The sequence below is a fragment of the Salvelinus sp. IW2-2015 genome, unplaced genomic scaffold (assembly GCF_002910315.2).
Source record: "Salvelinus sp. IW2-2015 unplaced genomic scaffold, ASM291031v2 Un_scaffold563, whole genome shotgun sequence".
NCBI lineage: Eukaryota > Metazoa > Chordata > Actinopteri > Salmoniformes > Salmonidae > Salvelinus > Salvelinus sp. IW2-2015.
Window position 1 is genome coordinate 547,616 of NW_019942575.1, and position 17,046 is coordinate 564,661.

At 42.1% G+C, this 17,046-nt stretch overlaps 1 protein-coding gene and 1 pseudogene across 6 annotated transcripts in view; both read left to right on the plus strand.

Moving 5' to 3' along the window:
- LOC112068553 (transmembrane protein 131-like) overlaps positions 1-3,915 on the plus strand; it is a 138,104-nt gene extending 134,189 nt beyond the window's left edge. For all 6 annotated transcript variants that reach the window (XM_024135713.2, XM_024135715.2, XM_024135714.2 and 3 more), the window contains exons 33-34: positions 62-201; positions 3,375-3,915. In XM_024135713.2, the coding sequence (XP_023991481.1) occupies positions 62-201; positions 3,375-3,692 (458 nt within the window). In that variant the 3' untranslated portion in view covers positions 3,693-3,915. The remainder of the gene's footprint in view (positions 1-61; positions 202-3,374) is intronic.
- Positions 3,916-9,506: 5,591 nt separating this feature from the next.
- LOC112068559 (toll-like receptor 2) lies at positions 9,507-10,371 on the plus strand (annotated as a pseudogene).
- The last annotated feature ends 6,675 nt before the right edge of the window (positions 10,372-17,046 follow it).

The following is a 17,046-nucleotide window of genomic DNA, read 5'->3' on the forward strand; positions in this document are numbered from 1 at the left end:
CAACCTGGTGAAATATCACGGGRGAAACACTTACCATTGTATCTGTACCATCGGTCCGCAGGCAACACCAACTTCCACAACAGTTTCCCATGCCAGCCAGAGAGCCAGACGGTAGCCTACAGCCACCGGCCCAGCTGGAGCGAGGAGTGTTCCCAGGAGGCTCCCTCGACCTGGGATACAGCCGGCTGTGTGGGCAGCAAGGTAAACCTCYGGGACCCGCTGCTGGCTCCATTCAACCTAATCCCCCTAATATCTATCATTACTGTCCCCGTCTGCCTCAGTCAATGACCTAGTCCTAACCACATGACTTCGTGCAGGTTTACTAAGTGTCTGGACCRAAGAAAAAGATCAAAACAAGAAACTGCCTTCATTTACACTCAAGAGTCATGTTTTTTTTCTTCTAACCTTTATTTTGCCCTCTTGATATGTCCCCAATGTTTAATTCCTTGTCGAAAAAGGCATGTGCAAATGCTTAGTAAATCTGTCTAAGTTAAGCTTAGTATTTAATGTTATGTATTTATTATATATAATTTAATATAAAGTATAAAGGACTGTTTGAAATTATGTGGATAATCAATATGTGTGTTATTGTAACTCATCTGAATCTGTGGAGCTACCGTTTTGTTGACCGTCTGTTTTCTGAAACGCCCTTGGYCTCTGTAACCTCTGTTTTTCCCTTTTGGTGTGCTGTCTGTGGTTATCAAATTTAACATCACAATCTAACTGTGTGATTTATAACAAAGCAAATAGAGCTTATAAAATAGGAACTGCAATCTCTGCGGTTTGAATRGGAATCTAGAGATTGAGGCTTTGTCTGCTTCTCTTGAGTGGAGAACGTCCACTTTTCACAAACTACCCCACCATGGTTCTGGCCTCAGCATGGGTCAATACAATGTAGATCATAGTCTTTYGGTTAGGCTTTATTTTAGAGACCATTGTTTACCTGCTATTTAGACAAAACAATGTCACTGACCGCTTGATGACATAGATGATATCTTTCTTTTCCTAACTCTTAGTAAAAAGTCACAAATGGTACTCATCRTTGTATTGAATTGTTTTCTAACAAGAACCAGAAAGTAAATACCAAAATACTAGCGGTGACAGGGCTGTAAAATGAAGATTTTTTTTAGCAAGATCCTGACCACCTCCATTATCGCATGTCTTGTGTGCAATGTTCCCTCAAATATTTATTGGGTACTGAGCACATTTCTGGTCTGCTGAGCACAAACTTGAATGTTGTGAAAATTCTGTGCAACTTCCAACATTTACTCTGAACACTGAGGCTCTACCAGCGTTAAATTACAGTTTTAAAAGTGGCCATGTAGGCTACTGTGGCTATTTGATCATAATGTAGGCCTACCAGAGTGGCCTACCATAAAAAACAATGGAGAAAATACATCCCATAATATTTTAACATGGAAATAGCAGTTCTATCATTCAGCCTACAGTAGTAGCCAATGTGTGGTGTTCAATGTAGGTCTACATTCTATGAGACTTTTGAAGAAGAAAAAAACATGCAGGGCTTATCATTAACCTTCAGACAAGGAGGTGACTGAAAATGTTGTTGTTTGATGCAAGAAACCACTTTACAAAATAAAATGCATTATTATTCCCAGATTATGCTACCCTCTGCCTATTGGCTACTTAGTTTATTCAAGCCTGTCTCAAAATACAACACTGGGTCATTAAGACAAAAAAAAGCTCTTTACCTGACTCGCTTTTCAAAAATGTCTAGAGATGTATACGTTTTGTGCTCTTGTAGGAAACAATCACGCCCCTATTGCTGACCACAAATGATCTATAACTGGGCTAATAACTCACTAACTAGCAAAGGATATGAACAAAATGTTTACATGTGGCTACATGYAGCTCTCGACTTTGATCTCAAAACAAGCGCATCTACTCACGGCCGCTCATGCTGTAAACACAGTCCAGTTCAAAGAAAATTGCACAGATCCATATATGGCAATGGTCTATTTGCATATAGGCCTACTGCAGCTCTRATTTGTTTATGCCGCACCGGTCTGTGTAGAGTAYGGGCGGAGTAGTGCRTATCAATGCAATAGAATCCTATTCCAATGTGTTCTGCCTACAACAAAATCTCTTGCATAGTTTCGGTTTGTAGCACTGAAAGTGGCTAATATTGTGTTGATTCGATCACAATTGCCACAGTAAAGGGAAATGTTGATAGTGTTAACAGGGAAAACTCTARAACAGTTGTCACCAACCTTTTCTGAGTCAAGATCAATTTGAGTCAAAATGCAAGCTGAGATCTACCACTCAGATTTTTTTTTTTTTTACATGATTTACAAAACGTAAGCCTATGCAACATTAACCAATTTAAAACAGTACTGTAGCAAAGAGTTTTGTGCTGTAAGCTATAGGCCCAATACGTTATGACCGAATATTGGCTTTGCTTTAATTGCCCTGCCATTGTGTTGTTTGGGCCATTTAAAAAAAAATCTAATTCAAAATTTGAGGTAGGCTATATGATCACATCAGTAATAGATCCATTGTTGTATTACTTGTGAAGCACAGCTGTTCAAATAATTAGCTTTTTATAAAAATATTTACTGGGCTTATGGTGCCTGCATCTGATGGTCTGTCTCAGCAGAGGGAGAGAGCAGCAGACTGAGAGTCCGCCTCTCAACATCCCTCCGCTCTCCCTTTCCTCCACTGACACTGACCAAAAAGGGACACCGTCTTCCAGCTGATGGCGAAACCCGAGTCGCACCGCATTATTTCTGCTTCATGCACAAATTTGTTACTCCTATGAACAGAGAAAGTGAAATATTCCTCGATATTAAAAAAGACCCAAGCTGCAAATAATAACAACGCAAGCCTATATATGCACTTTCCTACTCATTCATTACTGTTTCAGTGCTTGTTGTAGCGCTGAGTGGAAATAGGAAGAATGTGCATTTTATGGCTTATAAAACTCACTCATAAAAACCATCTCTGCTGTATTCATTGACAGTCTCTCTAGTCATTTTTTAAATCTAATTTTGAAATCTCACAGTATCAACTTTACTGTAGCTTTCTTTTATGCCTGCTACGTTACTGCAGACACGGTCATCTGTGCCATTCGATTGGTCAGCGGTAGACCTATAGAGCACTTGATTTTCTCTTTGGGCCCACTGGGAACACAGAGTTTGTAACTTCAGACACATGAAGTGGTTAAAAATGGCAACAGTTCAAGAGGGAATATTGTGTGTATAGGAATTCAACACAGCTTCTCATAAACTTTACTTTTAGATTTTTGTGTCCAGCAACATTTAATACGATCATTTTTTGTAAAATAAATGGTGCCATATCTTTTCTAAACCATATTTTCTTTCTCTCTCTCTCTCTCTCTCGCTCTGTTTCCCCCTTAGCCATATTTCCCCGGCACCAGGAGCCTGTCCCCCATGTCCAGTCTGTTCGGTTCCATCTGGACCCCCCAGAGGGAGCCATACCAAAGCCACTTCCAGCCCGAGCGCTCAGTCCCCATGTCCCCGGTGTCCCCCGTCAGCCCCATCACCCCACCTCACGCCCCCTTCAACCGGGAGCCCGGGGGCATGTGCCGCCCCAAGCAGTACTCCAGCTTCAACCCCTTCGGCCCCCACATGAACCTGGACATTTGGAACTCCTCATCCAACCGCAGCTCAAACTCGCAGCTGTCCAACGACTCGGGCTACTGYGGCGACGTTTAATAAGAACCTGGCATATCCGACGACAASAAACAAAAACGATGCTATAAAATAAAGGAACAAGAAATGAATGTGCTTTTATCGATAATGGGGAAAAAATKTGAATTTTCCTTTACTTTTATGTTCCTTTTTTTTTCAAACGTTCAATGTTGTGAAAAGTTAAGCATTTGTTGTATATTTTTCTAGATGTTTTGCAGTTTTGATCATAGAAAATAAATAAAAAATTAAAAAAGTTTTGTACTTGATGTCTTGTTTGCTTTGTCCCCCACGCTACAACTATTTAGAATATGGCAGTAACCGAAGGACCGTAAAGCTTGTTATCTTTGCCATCCATCAAAATCACTTTCATACAGCAGTTTAAATCGCTTTACAAAAACAATTATAACCAGAAAATGTCACAGAATTCAAATGTACAGTTGTGGCCAAAAGTTTTGAGAATGACACAAATATTAATTTCCACAAAGTTTGCTGCTTCAGTGTCTTTAAATATTTTTGTCAGATGTTACTATGGAATACTGAAGTAGAATTACAAGCATTTCATAAGTGTCAAAGGCTTTTATTGACAATTACATGAAGTTGATGCAAAGAGTCAATATTTGCAGTGTTGACCCTTCTTTTTTAAGACCTCTGCAATCCGCCCTGGCATGCTGTCAATTAACTTCTGGGCCACATCCTGACTGATGGCAGCCCAGTCTTGCATAATCAATGCTTGGAGTTCGTCATAATTTGTGGGGTTTTGTTTGTCCACCTGCCTCTTGAGGATTGACCACAAGTTCTCAATAGGATTAAGGTCTGGGGAGATTCCTGGCCATGGACCCAAAATATCGATATTTTGTTCCCCGAGCCACTTAGTTATAACTTTTGCCTTATGGCAAGGTGCTCCATCATGCTGGAAAAGGCATTGTTCGTCAACAAACTGTTCCTGGATGGTTGGGAGAAGTTGATCTCGAAGGATGTGTTAGTACCATTCTTTATTCATGGCTGTGTTCTTAGGCAAAATTGTGAGTGAGCCCACTCCCTTTCATACAGCAGTTTAAATCGCTTCATCAGCAACCCCACACATGAATGGTCTCAGGATGCTTTACTGTTGGCATGCAACAGGACTGATGGTAGCGCTCACCTTGTCTTCTCCGGACAAGCTTTTTTCCAGATGCCCCAAACAATCGGAAAGGGGATTCATCAGAGAAAATGACTTTACCCCAGTCCTCAGCAGTCCAATCCCTGTACCTTTTGCAGAATATCAGTCTGTCCCTGGTGTTTTTCCTGGAGAGAAGTGGCTTCTTTGCTGCCCTTCTTGACACCAGGCCATCCTCCAAAAGTCTTTGCCTCACTGTGCGTGCAGATGCACTCACACCTGCCTGCTGCCATTCCTGAGCAAGCWATGTACTGGTGGTGCCCCGATCCCGAAGCTGAATCAATTTTAGGAGACGGTCCTGGCGCTTGCTGGACTTTCTTGGGCGCCCTGAAGCCTTCTTCACAACAATTGAACCGCTTTCTTTGAAGTTCTTTATGATCCAATAAATGGTTGATTTAGGTGCAATCTTACTGGCAGCAATATCCTTGCCTGTGAAGCCCTTTTTGTGCAAAGCATTGATGACGGCACATGTTTCCTTACAGGTAACCATGGATGACAGAGGAAGAACAATGATTCCAAGCACCTCCTTTTGAAGCTTCCAGTCTGTTATTCAACTCAATCAGCATGACAGCGTGATCTCCAGCCTTGTCCTCGTCAACACTCACACCTGTGTTAACGAGAGAATCACTGACATGATGTCAGCTGGTCATTTTGTGGCAGGGCTGAAATGCAGTGGAGATGTTTTGGGGGGATTCAGTTCATTTGCATGGCAAAGAGGGACTTTGCGGTTAATTGCAGTTCATCTGATCACTCTTCATAACATTCTGGAGTATATGCAAATTGCCATCATACAAACTGAGGCAGCAGACTGTGAAAATGTATATTTGTGTCATTCTCAAAACTTTTGGCCACKACTGTACAACAGGTGATGACCTAATAATATACAGTGAAACTAAGTGAAATATACACCAAGCCAAGTAATCAATTGATTCAAATCACTGCACAATTGATATCAATCAATTAAAAGTATGTTTATAAAAGTCAAATTTTTAAGATTCTARGATTAGGATATTCGTTGTTGATCTTCGACCACGRATTTAACTATACTGAACAAAAATAAACGTAACATGTAACAATTTCAAGTTCATATAATGAAATCAGTCAATTTAAATACATTCATTAGGCCCTAATCTATGGATTTCACATGACGGCAYGGGGGCAGCCATGGGTGGGGCTGGGGGGGCATAARCCCACCCACCTGGGAGGCAGGCCCAGACAAAAGGGCTTTATTACAGACAGAAATACTCCTTAGTTTCATCAGCTGTCTGGGTGGCTGGTCTTAGACCATGTGGAGGTCTGTTATTGTCCCCACCACAAGGTGCACCTGTGTAATGATCATGCTTTTTAATCAGCTTCTTGATATGCCACACCTGTCAGGTGAATGGGTTATCTTGGCACATTTATGCAAAACATTTTAGAAAAAAGCTTTTTGTGCAGATGGAACATTTCTGGGATCTTTTATTTCAGCTCATGAAACATGGGACCAACACTTTACATGTTGCGTTTATATTTTTGTTCAGTATAAATCAGAAATAACACTTGATAAAACCAATCCCCATGTTTCACTCTGGCTTCACTTCCTCTTTTGACTCAATGTACTGTTCCATATATATTGTTGGACAGAGAAAAGGGAAATACTACATTATGCTCACTATTTGGCATCGTTTGCCTGGCTACCCAAACTTCTTGCTATGGCCAAACGCTACGCCACGCCATTCAAATGGACAGTATATTGCTTGCAGGAACAGAGGCTCCAAGGGAATTTGGGACAGTCAAATTCTCACTGACCTGTAAAAGGGAGACAGAACACTTTTTAGAAGACGGACCACTCTTATGTTTGTTTGAATCAAGGAACCTAGTGGTTTATTTTGCTATACATTTCTCAAGTTCTAATAATTAAAAAATAATTGTCATAGTTGTATATGCACTGTGGTCAGTTTATTAGGTACACCACCCCGTTCAGGAAAATGGTTCGCTCCTACAGACGGTGAGTCATGTGGCAGTGGCTTGCTACATAAAGCAGGCTGAAAGTCGAGGCATTCAGTTACTGTTCGATTGGGGAAAGGAGTGACCTAAGCGACTTAGTGCCAGGCACGCCGGGTCCAATATCGCAGCAACGTCCGATCCTCCTGGACTTTTCACGTATGACAGTGCAAGGGTTAACCCGAGAATGGTGCGAAAACAAAAAACATAGTCAGTGGCAGTCCTGTGGACGAAAACAGCTCATTGATGAGCTGTCGAAGGAGAATGGAAAGAATCGTGCAAGCTAACAGGCGGATCACAAACGGGTAAATAACGGCGCAGTACAACAGTGGAGTGTAGAACGGCATCTTGGCGCGCAGAACGCGKCAGTCCTTGTCATGGATGGGCTATTGCAGCAGAAGACCACACCCGGGTTCCACTCCTATCAGCTAAAAACAAGAAGAAGCGCCTCCAGTTGGCACGCAATCACCAACTGGGCAATTGAGGAGTGGAAAAACATTGCCTGGTCTGATGAATCCCGCTTCCTATTGCATCATGCTGATGGCAGAGTCAGGACTTGGAGTAAACAGCATGAGACCATGGCCACATTCTCCCTGGTGTCAACGGTACAGGCTGGTGGTGTAATGGTGTGGGGAATGTTTTTTTCCTGGCACACGTTAGGTCCTTTGATAACATTTGAGCAACATGTACATGCCCAGAAGAATTCAGGCTGTTCTGGAGGCAAAGGGGGGTCTGACCCAGTACTAGATGGGTGTACCTAATAAACTAGCCACTGAGTGTATAGCTAGCTGTATGTTATATCTTAAAATCTAGTTATTATAATTTGAATAAATGGTCACACTTTTATGAATAACCATTTTAAATGCTTATTTTCATGTCTATGAATTTGAGTGGTTACATTTCTCCAGCCTCATCCATCACAGCGGACACACACAGGGATGGGAAGAAAGATTTATTGAGCAATCATGAGGAGCTTCTGTTCCATGTCAGTGCTCTAGAAGTCTATGAAAATGGACGTTTAGAGAAAATTGGACCTGTTGGCAGTGTAACACTTYGTCTAAACAATCAATTTTAGAGAAAAATGTTCTTTGGTTTAACAACAGGGTTCCCCAAATTTGGCCTGTGGGTGGTTTTATTTGTCCCCCCACGTTTTTTGAGCACATGGAAGACTGGAAAAACACCAGTCAGCTCCAAGTGATTTTCATTTAAGATATCTGTTCCCAAGTATTCCCACGCATAATAGAGACACGTGATCATGTATAAATGTAACCAAKGTTTAAAATGAATATGTTTTAGTCAAACTTATGTTTGGGCTTCTTGCGGTCAATTTTCAGTCTACAAATTATTTGTAATTATGTTCCGGCCCCCTACCGTCCACTAAAGATAAAATAGGCCTGCGGCCGAATCTAGTTAATCCATGGTTTACAACATTATGTTGTATATTTCATATCCCAACACAACATAAATTTTCCCAGATACAGATTCACAAAGCATTGACAATGGGGCCATTTTGTGCAGTAAAATACAAAGGTGTGAGAAACATTGTTCGTAGAGATGTCAGTGTTTTCGACATAGCTTTTATTGAATTACAAAGTCAATGCTGTCCTGTATTGAGGTGGAGGTTTCCACATTTATTCTGACTGGCCATTGGGGCAGTGGAGACAAGCCTCACCTATGTATCTCTCTTGGCTAAGAGTTGAGGAGAGACTGACTACATCACTTCTTCTTTTTATAGGAAACAATGTGTTGAAAATCCCAAATTGTTTGCATAGTCAACTTACACACAGCTCTGACACACACACTTATGCCACCAGGGGTCTTTTCACAGGCCCCAAATCCAGAACAAATTCAAGAAAGCGTACATTATTATATAGAGCCCTTATTGCATGGAACTTCCTTCTATCTCATATTGCTCAAATAAACAGCAAACCTGGTTTCAAAAAACAGATAAAGCAACAYCTCACGGCMCAACGYCTCTCCCCTATTTGACCGAGATAGTTTGTGTGTATTGATATGTAGGCTATGTGTGCCTTTTTTTAAATGTATGTAGTTCTGTCCTTGAGCTGTTCTTGTCTATTGATGTTCTGTATTATGTCATTCTGTATTATGTTTTGTGTGGACCCCAGGAAGAGTAGCTGCTTCTTTTGCAACAGCTAATGGGGATCCTAATAAAATACCAAAAATACCYAGAGACTGCTTTTCCTAAAAATGTAGATATTCCTCAATTCTATAATTTCCCTGCCATCTTTTGTCTGGTACCTATTCTACAAGTGCTGCGTAAAGTATCGGTGATCAATAGTATAGTTCACACCACTCCTTGTGTAACCTCTGAGGATGTTTCCAGGCTGGAGTATGGACATTAGTGTAAACCTATTCAATTATCAGACAATGCAAGAGATGCTGTGCTATGGCAAGGGTGTACTTTGGAGGCTTAGGACCCTGAACGTCAGCAGACACAATCTGCAATCCTTCAACAATCACCTTTTCACGAAACTGGACAAGTTGACCACCATCGACTTGAGTTGGAATGTTTTCCATAGCATACCTGACAGCTGCGTCTGGCCTCCAAGTCTCAGCTTACTGAACCTCTCGTCCTCCCACTTAACAAAGGCAACCCTTTGCCTTCCGAAGAGATTGCACGTTCTTGACTTAAGCGACAATGACCTGACACTGTTAAACATTGAACTTCCTCTCCTTACTGAGTTGTACTTCTCTGGCAACAAGATCTTGAGTTTGATGGATGTAAAGTTGAATCCTTGTCTGGAGGTTCTCTCCATTCGCAACAATGCCATTTTCTCCTTTAGCTGTGATGACTTGGAGGAATACAACAAACTAAGGGTTCTGGAGGCTGGTACCAACACATTCGTATGTTCGTGTGACTTTGTGGCTTTCATGCAAGATGACATGGGTCATCTACTCACCTTAGTAGATGGATCTGGGGCCTATGTATGCGAGTCACCTGGCGCGGTGAGAGGGATGCCCATCGTAGACGCTCGGCTATCAGTGTTTGTGTGCCATGCAACATTACTCCTGTCCCTTCTTTGCACTAGCATTCTCATGGTCTTTCCTGTGTCTGGATGTCTGTGTTACAATTGCGATGCCCTGTTGTACCTAAAAATGACCTGGGTTTGGCTGAGAGCTAAAAGGAGGCCCGTTCTCAAGAGAAGCGACCGTCAGCTACGAATGCCTTTGTAACCTATAGCGAGAGGGATCTGGGTGGGAGGAGGAGCATCTGGTCCCAGAGCTTGAGCAAGTGCAACCGCCATTACGGCTCTACCTCCACAAGAGGGACTTCCTGCCCGGTGGGTGGATCTTGGACAACATCATGGACGCCATAGAGAAGAGACAAAGGACACTCTTTGTCCTCTCCCAGAACTTTGTAAGGAGCTATTGGTGTGAGTACGAACTGGACTACTTCCGACTGTTTGATGAAACAACGACAGGGCAGCGTTGAAACTGCTGGAGCCCATTGCCAAGGAAACCGTCCCCAAAAGGTTCCGTAAGCTGTGAAAGGTCATGAACTYTAGGACCTACCTGGAATGGCCAGAAGATGACAACCGGTGAACTGAGTTTTGGCAGACTCTAAAAGTGTCAATACAAAGACCTGAGCAGAAAGCATGAAAAATACATTTGGAGTGAAAATGTAGGTATGCTATTGCTGTGCTGCTGTTATTTGAAACAATGGCATTTCCTTAATGTGAAATGTTTTGTGTATTTAAAGGTGCATCAATGCAATTCAGGGTAGTGTTCTGTAGGCAAAAATTGGGAGATAATGTTTTGAACCATACCAGAGATACTGGATATAATGACGAAATGCTTGTGTCTCCGTCCAAACAATGGGATTTGTTGTCCACAGAGCGGAACGTCGGGCTGTCAAGCTCACGCTTAATTCCTCTCTTTGGATTTGTGGATACATCTTGTTATTTTTATTTTTTTTATATTTTATTTTTGCATTTTCCAATTAACAACATTCAAGACAAACGTGAAAAGATATTAGACAACAATAGGACAAAGTGACAGTAACAGATGAGCGTAACAAAGAAAGTAAAAATCAAACAAATTATAATTATATWTACAAACAAACATACAATAAAAAAAGATTATAATGAGACATTGGATCATATGGTCACCTGCCGTAGGCTACATATTATACATTACGTGTGAAACATTATATAAGGATAATATAGAGATTCATTCAATGTGATGTGGGGGGAGATTCTCCATATAGTCAATAAAAGGTTGCCAAAATTCTGTAAAATGTGTTTAACTTATTCCTCAAGCGGTAAGTGATTTTCTCCAGTGGGATACAACTATTAATTCTGATAGCCACATTGCAACTGGCAGGGGGGAATACATTTCCATTTACAGGCAATACATTTCTTGGAAATCGCTAGCAATATTTCTGTTAGCTTTATAGTATGGCTTTGCCTAAGATTGGTGTTAGTAAAGTTGCCCAGTAGACAGACCTCCGGGTCTAAAGGGAATGCAACCCCATGAATTGAGGATATGGTATCGCATACCCCCTGCAGAAACCGTGTAGCTTTGAACACTGCCAAGTGGAATGGAGGAATGTCCTTCATCTGAGCCACATCTAAAACATAGGGAGGAGATATCAGGGTTGAACTTGTGCAGTCTAGATGGCGTGATATAGGCTGATGGAGGAAATTAAACTGGATCAGTCTGTATCTGGAGTTCAGTGTGGATGTAACACCATTCCTGCATAGGTCACTCCATAGACCCTCATCAAGATCAATACCCAGGTCTTTTTCCCATCTAAGTCGGGGTTTATCTAGTCCAGGCAGTGTTAGTCCTGACATAAGAGCATCGTAAACACGGGAAATGGTCTTGAACAGTGGTTGGTCTGCGTGCGCAGAGTTGTTCATAGGTGACATCTTAGGTAGGTTCCATTGTCCCTTGAGAGACACCCTAATAAGTTTCGTAGTTTAGGTAGCTAAAGAAGTCCCTGTTAGGCAAGTGGTATTTCTGTTTCAGCTGATCAAAAGACATAGAACTCCCTCCTCGTAACAATGTTCCAGAAGAGTGATCCCCTTATCAGACCATGGTCTAAAGTTACTATTCTGGAAAAACATAGGAATCAATCTATTGTTCCATAAAGGGTTTTAGGGGAAAGGAATCCCCCTCGTCCGAACAGCTCTTGCAGTTTGCACCATGTCAGGACAGAATGTGATTAAAGGGTTTCTGTGATGGTTTTAATAGATTTTCTGTCCCATTTGTAAAACAATTCTGCCCCAGTGTCATGTTTCCTCAAGCTTTTCAATGTTCAACCATGAGGGAGAGGACCTTATCAACTCACTGAGCCAGAACCTAGACTGTGCCCCCAGTAGTACATTTACTAAATTGGGAGGTTTAAGCTCCTTGACTGATTCCAGGGTCAGTTTATCAGGCCATCAGGGGTTCTCGTGCGTCAGATAAACGTCTCTGGTCATCTTGTCGAGAGAGGAAAAGAATGCTGCGGGGACAGGGATAGGGAGAGATTGACAGATATAGAATTGGGCTCATCATTTAAATTACATTGATTCTACCCAGTAGAGTGAGAGAGTAGTCATCCATTTACAAAGGTCACCCTCCACCTTTTGTAACAAACTGGCCAGATTGAGTTTATAGAGGTTGTTCAGGTTACCATCACCATTATGCCCAAATATGTGAAGCCCAAGGGCGACCATCTAAAAGGAAACTTGTGCTTGATGTATGATGGTCAAAGACAGACACGGTAAGATTTCGCTTTTATCTAAATTGACCTTATATCCAGGAAAGAACTATAACACTGTAGTAGGATCTGCAAGTGAGAGAGGGAGTGTTCTGGGTTTGTTAGAAATAAGATAAGGTCGTCGCCGCAAAGAGTGATAATTTATGGTATGGGGCCCACCTCAAAGCCATGTATGTCAGGGCACGTTCTAATAGCCTCAGCCAACGGTTCGATGGCGAGGGCAAAGAGGTGGGGCTAATTGGGCAACCTTGTCTGTTCCCCCTATAGAGAGGGAAAGAGGAGGAAGTAATCCCGTTGGTAGCAATCCTAGCTTTAGGAGATTTGTAGAGTGATTTTATCAAATTTACAAAACACGTGCCTAAACCAAACTTTTCCAAGACGCGAAAGAGGTATGGCCATTCAACCCTATCAAAGGCCTTTTCAGCATCGAGGAGACTGCGACACTAGGTATTTTGTTTTTGTTAGCAAGGTGAATTATATCAAAGAACCTTCTGAGATTATTGAGGACAATCTATTAATATGAAGCCAATCTGATCTGGGTTGACCAACAGGGGAAGACATGACTCCAGTCTCTTAGATAGCATCTTGGTGACAGTTTACAATCTGTGTTAAGGAGAGAGATTGGTCTATATGAGGCGCACTTTAGTGGATTTTTCCCTTTCTTGTGGATTACAGTAATCACTGCTTGAGAGAAAGACTCTGGAAAGTAGTTGTCTTCCCTGGCTTTTTTAAGTACCTCCATAAGGTAGGGGACCAACAGCTCCCTAAATTCTTTATAGACTCTGGAGGGAAGCCATCCCTCCCCAGGAGATTTATTAGAAGGTAAGGATTTAATGGCCTCCAACAATTCAGGAACTGAGAAGTGTTCCCACTCAGGCGCTCGCTGTCTTCCCTGACAGGCATGGGAGGTTGAGAGAGGAGAGAAAGGAGTCGATCTCTGATAGATCATCGCTTGATTGGGAAGTGTAGAGGTCTTCATAGTATTTCTTAAAAGTATTATTAATTCAGTAGGGTCGAAAGATATCTCATTAGTAAGAGTTTCTATAGCATTAATTGTCTCTTACTTTCCTCTGCTTTCAGTTGCCATGCCAATACTTTGTGAGCTTTCTCTCCAAGCTCGTAATAACGCTGTTTTGATTTAGTGATGCCCTCTCAGCTTGATATGTGTTCAGAATATTATATTTCAGTTTTTTTATTTACCAAAAGCCTGGATAGATCTTTAGTCGGGCCTCTTTGGTAGTTTTCTCTAAGCTCTGAGATTTCAGATTCAAGGGCACCAGTTCCGCACCGTGTTTTCTCTCCCTTTAGTATAGGAAATGACTCTGTCCCTCAGATAGGCTTCAATGTGTCCCAAAGAATGAACTGTCAGGAGCGGAGGTTGTTTTGTCAAAGTGAAAATACTTGATCTGCTCTTGATGAATGCACAAAATTCAGGTTGCTTTAGGAGTGTAGAATTTAGTCCTCCATCTATATGCCCATTTACTTGGTAGGAATGGAGATAGATAATACAGGGGAGAATGGTCACTAAGAATCTGGGAGATACTCGACATCTAACACTCTATGAAACAGTTGTGTCGATATTAAAAAGTTAATCTATCGCGTGTGTGTGTCTTGTGTGGGTGTGAATAAAAAGAGTAGTCCTATGCCTGTGGCTGCAACTGTCTCCAGATGTCTAGTAAATTGAGATCTTTCTGAATGAATGGTGACGCTTTGCTGGCTTTGTAAGAAGGTGAGGGTTTATCAGAGGACCTATCAAGAACTGTATCAACAAAAATGTTAAAATCTCCTCCAACCAGTAGCCTCCTGGTGGTGCTTGAGCAACCTGAAGGAAGACATTCTGAATAAACATATGGTCCATCGGAAGTTAGGAGCATAGAGTATTCAATAGGTCCAAGCCTTGAAAAATATGCCCGCACCAAAACAAACCTGCAGAGGATCAAGAGATGTTGTTGTTGACGCAGAAGGGGATGTGTCTACTATCAAAATTGCAGTTCTCTTGCTTTGGAGTTAAAAGAGGACGCAAAAACTTGTCCTATCCCATTCTCTCTCTTTCTCAATTTCTTGTGTTCACCTACTGGCTGTGAATGTGTTTCTTGTAAAAACACCAATGTCAGCCTTTATTTCTTAAGGTTGTATAGACTCTCTCTCCTTTTAATCGGCGCTGTTAAGACCTTTTACGTTGAATGTGACATATTTTAGTGGATTAAGCATGTCATGAATGGAAATCTATCATATGTAGATAGTTAGGAAATGTTTCAACTTTGGTTTGAACCCAGAAGTGACCTATTGTTCTCTTTAGGAAGAAAACAATAAACATAGAAAAAAGGGGAAAAAATAAAGAATCTTCCATCCTATCCCACCCGATGTTAGACTAAAACAACAATCCACAATCGAAAACATTGATTATTCACTTGTAGAAGATACGTTGCTGCTGCTCGCTTTCCATCTTGCTTCCCTTCAGCTAAACAACCTTGGCGTAAACTAAAAACCTGCGACCTCTCTAAATTTGAAAACAAACGTTGTGAATACACATTTATGCGCATATTTACTGCCCACGGTAAGGGCTTGCTTGAGTCTCTTTCTGAAAGATTACATAAATGAGGGAGAAGCAGTGGGCCTAAACCCACTTATTTTGCTTCGCCCAGTGATATGGACCTAACCAAAATATACTCTCTCTGTAGATGTAATAGAACTCACCCCGGAAAGAACGGTTGTTGAAAATGTCAAATCAATTATACGCGACCGGAGGATATAAGCGGTTCAAGTCCCGATAAGAGAAAACAAACAAACCTGCATCTTTTCCCAAAGAGATGTCCCTGGCTCAGACGTTGCTCATTCTTTGGAGAAAGTGTACACTCTTCTCCGGTGTGTTGAAGAGATGGCTTCGGCCTTTGTCTGAACTTCTCATCTGCGCAGGGTGGATGAGGTAGCCGAACTTGATGTTCTCTCTCTTCAGTGCTTTTGCGGCAGGTCTGAACTGCTTCCGACGTCTTCCGAGATCCGCCGCTCCATATCCGGGAAACAGGCTGACCCTCTTGCCATCAATGGTTATGTCCCTTTTGGCTCTTCGCGTTCAGTATGAGTATCCTTCTCTCTGTCTTGGAAACCGGAGAACCTTGATCAGAACGGACCCCGTGGGGGCTCATCTGGCCGGGGTTGTGGCGCTGATGTTCTGTGGGCGCGTTCGATTTCCAGTGGCTTGGTGAAGTTGATTGTGCCTAGGACATCCGGGACTCCATTGATGCTGAACAAAACGGCCGGGGTCACGCGCCCTGCTGTCCTCGCCTTTTCAATCCCACCACACGTTCATCGATATTACTACGTCTGCTCTGGTTCTCCTCCATCTTGATCTATCGTTTTTTTTGAGGTAGCCAATTGTCCTTTTGCAGTTGTATCAAGACCTGTCATTCGGCGATTGGTGTCTTCACTGTTTGCTACATGCGCAACTCTTGGCCTCAGTCGTTCTCAAAGGAGATCATTCATTCAGTGGAGGATTTCAGGTCGTCATGGAGAATGAGTTCAGCCGGTTCTCTATCGATTTTCATAGAAAGACCTTTGTAACCGTCCTGAATTTCCCGGAGGAGAGTAGCAGCATGTCGGCCAGGCTCGCAAGAGGCCGAGGCAACAGTCTGGAACTGTGTCGTTTGAATTAATGAGGGCTAATGCATCTTGCTAGCGTTATCGTTATCTTGGGATCAACGACGTTTTGGTCGTTCTTCTGCCTCTCGGTGCGGTTTCTTGGTCCATGGCTCTTTGGGACTACGGCTCTTGACATTTAAATTCTAGCCGATGTTAGATATCTTGTTCAACGTTGCTCGTTATCTTAGGTAATCAATAGGAATACTTTCGAAGAGCTGCGTTTGTCAACGTCTTTGCTCAGTCTTCCGCGGCATTCAACGCTAGCTCCTCACTACATCTCTCTGTTTCATTGAATATGTCGGGAGTATCGTATGATGTGGTGGTTGACATCCAACTCACCTCCCATCTTTTGTACGCATCAAACTAGTCAATACTTCAACACGTCTTCGTTATTCCACGTTGGTTAACGTGAATGTATTGATTTCATAGGCCTCGCTCGAATTTCAACACGACACAGACACTCTATACAGTAGAGGAAGGTGCAGTGTCTCAATCCAATTTTGTTTCCTGGTGTCTCCTGACTTAGCGCTATTTGGTCTTTTGGCCAATAGTGGAGTTTCTGGAGTCTGTAGACTCGTTGAGGTTGGTGGAGAGGTGGTCGTTTTTATTACTCGATACACAAGTTCAAACAGGTGCCATTAATACAGGTTAACGAGTGGAGACAGAGGAGCCCTCTTAAGAAATGAAGTTACAGGTCTGTGGAGAGCCAGAAATCTTTGCTTGTTTGTAGGTGACCAAAATACTTTTTTCCACCATAATTTGTCGCAAATAAATTCCATTAAAAATCCTACAATGTGATTTTCTGGATCATTTTTCTCAATTTTTGTCTGTCATAGTTTGAAGTGTACCTATTGATGAATTCACAGGCTCTC